Source organism: Tachysurus fulvidraco, chromosome 12 (genome assembly GCF_022655615.1).
Source record: "Tachysurus fulvidraco isolate hzauxx_2018 chromosome 12, HZAU_PFXX_2.0, whole genome shotgun sequence".
Lineage (NCBI taxonomy): Eukaryota > Metazoa > Chordata > Actinopteri > Siluriformes > Bagridae > Tachysurus > Tachysurus fulvidraco.
This window is the reverse complement of record NC_062529.1, coordinates 23,427,180-23,435,254: the sequence shown is the minus strand read 5'-3', so window position 1 is coordinate 23,435,254 and position 8,075 is coordinate 23,427,180. Positions and strand designations below refer to the sequence as shown.

At 41.1% G+C, this 8,075-nt stretch overlaps 2 protein-coding genes across 4 annotated transcripts in view; both read left to right on the top strand.

The window, feature by feature from the left end:
- The window catches only part of actn2b (actinin, alpha 2b), a 27,657-nt gene extending 27,191 nt beyond the window's left edge, over positions 1–466 (top strand). Inside the window, exon 19 of the mRNA XM_047821132.1 lies at positions 452–466. Coding sequence (XP_047677088.1) covers positions 452–466 — 15 coding nt within the window. The remainder of the gene's footprint in view (positions 1–451) is intronic.
- A 4,879-nt stretch (positions 467–5,345) lies between these two features.
- ryr2b (ryanodine receptor 2b (cardiac)) overlaps positions 5,346–8,075 on the top strand; it is an 85,859-nt gene continuing 83,129 nt past the window's right edge. For all 3 annotated transcript variants that reach the window (XM_047821953.1, XM_047821952.1, XM_047821951.1), the window contains exons 1-4: positions 5,346–5,632; positions 6,252–6,444; positions 7,104–7,317; positions 7,746–7,850. In XM_047821953.1, coding sequence (XP_047677909.1) covers positions 5,377–5,632; positions 6,252–6,444; positions 7,104–7,317; positions 7,746–7,850 — 768 coding nt within the window. In that variant the 5' untranslated portion in view covers positions 5,346–5,376. The remainder of the gene's footprint in view (positions 5,633–6,251; positions 6,445–7,103; positions 7,318–7,745; positions 7,851–8,075) is intronic.

Here is an 8,075-nt window from a genome sequence, read left to right as displayed (position 1 = left end):
CGTGTGTGGAGTGAGGGGGGTGAGGTATGATCTGTTATTAGAGTTAGTGATCAGCTAGAATGCAGCTGCATGAGGGGACTGGTGATGAGTCAGTTGAATGAGTGAGTGAGTGAGTGAGTGTCTTTGGGTGAGTGATGAGGGTGGTGAGTGAGTGAGTGAGCGGTGTGAGTGAGTGATGAGTGAGTAGGGTCGGTGTGAGGGAGTAGTGAGTGAGAGATAGAGTCTGTGTAGGAGTGATGAGGGAGATTGAGTTGAGTCTGGTGTGAGTGAGTGAGTGAGGGTGGAGTGGGCTGTGTGAGTGAGTGGTCTTTGGTCAGGAGTGGAGTGAGTGGTGGAATGAGTCTTGGGATTGATGGGTAGTGAGTTTGTGTGGGGGTTTTTGTGTGTGAGTGAGTCTAGGTTGAGTGAGTGTGTGTGAGTGGTGTTGTGGTGAGTTGACGTTTGTGTGCAGAGGTTTGTGGAGTAGAAGTGAGTCTGTGTAAAAGAGTTAAGATGATGAGTGAGTCTTGTTAGATCTAAGATGTGAGTGAGTGATCTGTGATGAGTGAGTGAGACGTGAGTGAGTCCTGTGTGAGTGAGTGGATGGTGAGTAGTGAGTGAGTAGGTGGAGTCGTGGGATTTAGTGAGTTAGTTGTTGTGTTGAGTGAGTTTTGTGTGTATACAGTGGGGTGAATTTCCTGGTGTGAAGTAGAAATGTAAGTGTGGGTTGCAGGTGTTTGGTTAGTGGGGATCAGTAGTTATATTCGGTGAGTGAAGTCGTGGTTGTGAGCAGGTTGAGTGAAAGGTAGTGGGGGATGGGAGAAGAGGGTGAGTTATGGTCTGAGTGGGGTAGTGAGTGTTGGTAGGGTACTGAAGTGAGTGAGTGATTGATGAGTCGTGGTGAGGTAATAAACGGGAAGAGTAGAGCCTGTGTGAGTGTCTTGATGATGAGTGGGATGATGTGAGTGATGGAGTGATTGGATTGGTGTGATTGAGTTTAAATTACAGTGGCATGGATGAGTGAGGTGGTAGGGTTTGGTGGTGAGTGGGGTGCGTGATGTAATGAGGCGTTAGCGCGATGATAGATCGGAATAAAATTAAACGAATAAGCAGGATATGGATACTCGAGAGAGTAGCTAATAGACGTAGAGAGCTCAAGAGAGAGGTGGTCATGATCTGTTGGTGGTTTTTAGTTTTAAGAATGTTCTGTATTGGGGGTGTACCAGGAGAGGAGTTTTTGGGGGGTGCCAGTACGCACCTTTATCATATCTAACATCAGAAACAAACAAGTGCAGTAAACGTTGTTCAGGTCGAGGAACACAATCCCGACATTTTGGGGAGCAGGATGATGTGATTACAAAAATGGAATCACCGGAAAATCCAGAGACTAAGCTGTTGTGCCTGGGTTGAGGTTTTGTTCACAGGGAAAAGAAGACCCGGGGACTCATACGGGTCATACCGCTCGGGTGATACGATAATGCACAATATGTGGGAATGTATTTAATTCAGGTTTGTGGTGGATTGCATTAACTCTAAATGACCCGAATAGGGAAATAGTGCGATTATATTACATGTGGTAGGTATAATGGCTGATGAATTTGTAGTCGCGTCTTTTTGTGTCGATTGGCTTAATAAGGATTTCGAGGGGAACTCGAAACTAAAATAGCGGAAAATCCAAAGGAGACCCTTGATGAATAATCGGCTGGGGGCCGCGAGTAATCCAATATTGACGGCGAAAGGTGTTCGGACATAAGGGGGTAGGCTTTGATTAGTGCGGGGTGCAAGGCGCTGTTTAGAATGTAATATATGAGTGAAAGTAGAAATCAACAAGGTTTGTTCTTTTATAATACGAACATGTTGACGTTAGAGTACTTAAGAGAAAGGAACACGACAATTTTGAGCTGCACTCCATGGCAGTTGGACAAACATCCACGATTGCTCTTGATGTTACACATAATCATTTTTACAGCTATGAAGATTCTCAAACATATTGTGGTTGTTGAAAGACAAACCAGACTGTTTCGTCGGAAAAAATCATAGGTCAGGCCTACTAAATGTTTTGAGAAAGAAGAAACCGGAAAATAGTGAGGATGAAAGACTCTACAGGACAGATCTAAAAGTCCCGAGGGTAGTATATGACTTTCATATGAGCTTTACATGGACACAAGCACCCTGTGTCGGCAAACGTAAGTACCTGTCATCGCTTAAAATTCTGTCGGACGAGGGGTCGCGGTGGACACACTATTTCTTATCTTGGGTGGTTTCAGTTGAATTCTTTCAAGTGATCTGGCACGGTTTAATAATGGAAAGAGGTGCGCTGAAGCACTGCAATTTTATTGAAAAAATAACACATATTGTTCCTCATCATACTGTTAGTCAAAGACGCGGGCCTCAGGAAGAAAGCAACGCGACAAGGAGCAATACAAACTGTGTGTGTGTGAAGATGTGTGGTGTGATGTGGTGTGTGTGTGTGGTGTGTTGTATGTGTGTGTGTTAACACCGGATATGGTTTAGTTATAATCTTCGGATACATCCCACGGAAAGGAGTCGTAATATACTTGCGTCTGCAGAATATTGTGTGTATGTGTGATGTTTGGTGTGTGTGGTGATGGTTAGTGTGTGTGTGTGAGTGGTGTTGTGGTGTGTTGATCTTTGGAGGTCCTGATAAATTACCACTGTGTGTGTGTGGCGTTGGTTAGCAGCAGTGCGGGGCTAAGACAGTAATCCAGCACGCTGAATCGCGGACGACCAAAAGCTGTGCGGCTAGCCATTGATAGAGATTTTACTGCTGCCGATACCTTCCTAGTTTCAACTGGCATCACCGTGGATATACAGGGCGGAAACCATACAACCCAACAACAGCAAAACAAAAAACATACACCACACACACACAAACCGCACAGCCACGCGACACACCCCCATAACGTACACGAGCTGGTAACAACTATACCGACACTATAGCACACCCGAATACCACACAGGGGAAACCACGTGGTAACACCTAGCACTAGCTACAACGGGTACACACACACACAACAAGGGACACTCAAACGAACACAGCAAACACACGACCACTGCAGATCTGAAAGAGACACCAAACGACAAAAACCCATACACACGCTCTCGGCACGTCACACCACTCAAAAAAACAACACAAAACGTGCGAACAATCCTCCAAAGGACAACAATCACACTTTAAGAACCTAGACACACAACAAAGAACGGACAAAACGACACACCAAAGCAGGCACAATACGAGAACCCCGCACGACTGAAATGGGGTTAACACACTACACTGAAAGCCCTACAACACACTATTTTATATCCTTTGCATCATCGTTACAAGGAATTGATAACTGGGTGACATACAGCTGTCACATAGTAGGGGACGTATGGAAATGCCCCGAAAACTTTTTCACAGCAAATTACTAACTATATGAAAATTGAGGATCACATGGAAAAGCCTTGTAAAGGTTATGGCCGAGGAAGGCAAAGTCACCTCTACCTTGACTTGTTTGTCCTGAAACCACTTTGTCACGAACTAAAATGTTGTGGAGGTACGTGGTAATTGGTGGGGATAGATACCAAATTGATCATTCCAGGCGCGACTACTGGGGAGTCAGATGTATAATGGTAACAGCATAGTGGTATTTAAATAAGTCGGGTATGAAATTACATGAAGGAAACGACAAGTGGGTTTGACTCGTGGCTTGGTAATGTGGTGAACGGAAAGAAGAAAATCTTTTGTGAGTTATTTATCTGAAGTTAATAATACGTCTTTGTGTGCAATCATGTATTTAGAACCCAAACAAAGCACCAACACAGACATTACAAACACTAGAAAACAAGGCCTACACCCCACAACCCGACACTAAAGCAGCGCCAACAGTGGACACCATAACAACAAACACATGGACTCTGCGAACAGGACCCACCCAAACACAAACTACTACACCACACAACACAAGGCACAACAGCGACACACAAGCAAACCACCGACGAAAGGGAGGGCACACACACACAACACAACACACACACACACACGCAACGCCACACACATTCCAACACCACCCACAAAAACACACACCCAGCGACCGACACAACTCCAGACACCGCCCACACTACACACAAGAAAAACACACACCAACATTACAAGAACACATAAGATGATACTAAACGAGGGGCACGCAGCAGCTTACACACACCTACAGGCATGTCTTAATCACGACCCAGCAACACAAAGCAAACAACGTACACCGCAGCAAACACGCACACACATTATCAACACACGAATACGCACAACCTCACTAAATCACCACATCCTCTCAAACCACAACAAGACCCACCCTACACACACACACAACGACGACCACACACAACCACTACAAAAAGAGAAAAGACCACACACACAGGGGCGCCACGGCGCCACAACCCAGAGCACAGGCAGTTCACACATTCACACTAAAAAAGGGGGACTAAACCAAAATAAACCATAAACCACAGGAACTATCTGCAAAAAAAGCCAGCGAAAAACCACCACGACACACTACAAAAAAATACATGGCGCCCAGCGACACGAAGAAAAGAGCAAGCGGGCAATTACATGACACCAACACTACGAGGCACCACATAGGCAACAGATACGGGCGTACATCATCAATCATAACACTAACCACACGACGCGGCCACACCCAAACCCCCCGACGACCACCACACACACGCGCCCAAGCACACACATACACACACGGACAACACTCAGCACAACCACAGCAGGGACCCCCACTACCGCAAAGCTGCACACATACAACACACACAAGCCCAAAGCCCAAGCACAAGGACAGGAAGGCACACAGCCACACACAGCGACGAAGGGAGGAAAGAGCGACAAACAAGAGCATACTAATAACCGTTTTATATACCAAGAAAGTTTTGTTTAATACAAAAAGAAAACAATAAAAATATAAGTAAGGCAGTGTATGTGTAGTTCATTTCCAATTTAATTTTTCAAGGTAAACATATAGCTTAATAGAGGAATTATGTATATCATATAGAATTATTTTACAAAATAAAAGGTGGGACAAATGCACAGAAAAACCTTACCTATGAATTTTACCCGTTAATTATTATTTTATTGTATATTTCTTTCCTTATCTCATTTATTCAATTTTGTATCAGGCGATTATGAGTGTATTTTACAGGCCATGTGGTTTTATTTTAGTTTTACTTTATTTCATCAAATTTTTTCATTTTGTATTTTTACAGAAACAATGTATGTAACGTAATGTATTTGTATGTAAATTTACATTTTATTTAGCTTTTGAATTATATTAAAAAGTTTTTTATGATTACTTTCTCATGTTTGCAGACTGTAGCTCTGTACCTTCATACGTTTGTCACATGTTTTGCGTCAGTGTTCGTCCAAACATCTTCCTCTACATGGGAGACGATTCCTCCCAGTACAGGAAGTGGTATTACGAGGTGGTGGTGGAGAGGGCGGAGCCTTTTGTGACACCTGAGCCGACTCACCTGAGGGTGGGTTGGGCCTGTAGCACAGGTCACCGCCCCTCTCTGACAGGAGGTCACTGCTGGGGGGCAAATGGAGTCGGAGATAACCTGCAATCGTACGGGTTCGACGGCCTGCACCTGTGGACAGGTGAGATGAGAAAAAATACAAATATCTAAATATATTATTATTATTATTATTATTATTATTATTATTATTATTATTATTATTATTATTATTATTATTATTATTTATTTTTATTATCATTGTTATTATTTATTCTTATTCTTATTATTATTTATTGAAATTATTATAGTTGTTATTATTTATTATTATTATTAGTGTTATTATTATTATTATTATTATATTTATTTATTTATTTATTTATTGAAATTATTATTGACCTCTTAGTAGTTGTGCAAAGTTTACCTTTTAATATTTAAATTATTTAGGTGATTATTAAAATAGATTATGAAATTATTTAACATATAAATAAAAACTATTTACATGTATTATATAATATTTATTTCCTTTTTCTTTTATTATGCTTTCCTAATTTTTTTTTTTTTTTTAGATATTTTTACATTTCTTTTTTCTCCTTTACTTCATTTATTTTTTATTGTGATTATTTTCTTGCACACCTGACCTCTGTTTGAAGTGTGTTATTAAATATGTTTAAATGAGACGGCTGGTTAAATCCTTTAGATGGATCATTTTAGCTTTCGGTAATTCCTCCTGAATCAGTGGCAGTTCTTTAATCCATGCACAGGTGGCGTAGGTCGCAGGGTCAGCTCGGCCAATCAGAGGCTGCTGAGTGAGGACGATGTCGTCAGCTGCTGCCTGGACCTCAGTGCGCCGTGTATTTCGTTCCGAGTCAATGGGCAGCCAGTGCAGGGCATGTTGGAGAACTTCAACACCGACGCACTCATGTTCCCTGTGGTCAGCTTCTCCGCTGGGGTCAGGTATGGATTTCAATTTAATCTTTGAACAAAATGATTTTATTTCAGGTGGAGTTCATTGGAGTTCATCATTTATTTATTTTATTTTTGTATTATATTTTTTATATCATTTGTTTACATTTAATAGATGAAATAAATATATATATTTTTTATTTCAAATACAAATCGGATTTTTTTCAGCTTTTTAAAATTATTATTTAATTAAACAAAAAAATAAACAAAAAACAAACAAACAAACAAAAACATTTCTTGGATTGTGTAATGTTTATTTTATATCTACAAATAAAAATGTCATTTAGCTGAAGCCAGGTGTGAATTTTATTTAATCTTTCATTTTTAGAAAAATACAAATAGTCGTTGTAGTGGATGATTGTTTTTTTATTACATTTTTTTATTTCATTTTTATTTCATTTTATTTTTATTTTTTAATGTTAAAATTAAAGATAATTTTAGTTTTTAGTTTTTAAAAATATTAAAAATATTCTACAGTTGAAGATTTTGATTTTATTTAACCTTTAATTAGAAAAATCATAAGTTAAATTGAACTAAAAAAAAAATTGCCAAAGATCTACAGTCAGATTTGGATTTTATTTTATTTTTAAATGTATAATAAAATCTTTGACCTGTACATTGTTAGTATTCAGTGTTTATTGTTGGTTCAGGGTGCGAGTGCTGTTAGGAGCTCAGCACGGGGAGTTTAAATTCTTGCCTCCTGCTGGATTCTCGCCGTGTGCTGAGGCTTTACTCCCCAGGGGGCGCTGCAGGCTGGAGCTGTGTGAGGAGGTCACACGGGGAAGTAGCCAGCGGGAACTTTTAGGCCCGGCTGTATTCGGTGAGCCGGTGGTCTTCACCCCTACGCCAGTGGACACCAAGCAGGTGAGATGAACTGCCGATAGCTTCACCTTTGACCTTTAATATTTCAACATGTTTCATCCTAAATTTACATTTACGGCATTTAGCAGACACCCTTATCCAGAGTGAGTTACACTGAGCAACTGAGGGTTAAGGGCCTTGCTCAGGGGCCCAGGAGTGGCAGATTGGTAGACCTGGGGTTCGAACCCATGACCTTCCGATCAGTACACCTTACCACTGAGCTACCACATCCCTACATCCTCCAGCTCTGGTGTGGAGCTCAGCTACTTCTCAAAGAGCTATACAATATATTTACAGTAGCTGCACACAGGAGTGTAGTAGTGTGTTATTAGCTGCTGTGTGTGTCTGTGGGTGTGTGGGTGTTTGTGTGTGTGTGTGTGTGTGTGTGTGTGTGTGTGTGTGTGTGTGTGTGTGTGTGTGTGTTGAATCAGGTAAAGCTGCCTCCTCAGTTCGAGTTGATCAGAGAGACCCTGGCTGTGAACATGCATGAGCTCTGGCTGCTGGAGAAAACTGAGAGCGGCTGGAAACACGGACATGTGAGTCAATAGATAAGTACAGCATCACAGCCGTCTCTCACATGGTAACCATGGTGACAGCCTCAAAAAGAAAGAAAGAAAGAAAGAAAGAAAGAAAGGACAATCTCAAAACGAATAAAAGAAAACAAAAAAGAAAGAAGGAAGGAGAGCTTCAAAAAGTAAGGAAGAAAGAAAGAAAGAAAGAAAGAAGGGACAGCCTCAAAAAGAAAGAAAGAAAGAAAGAAA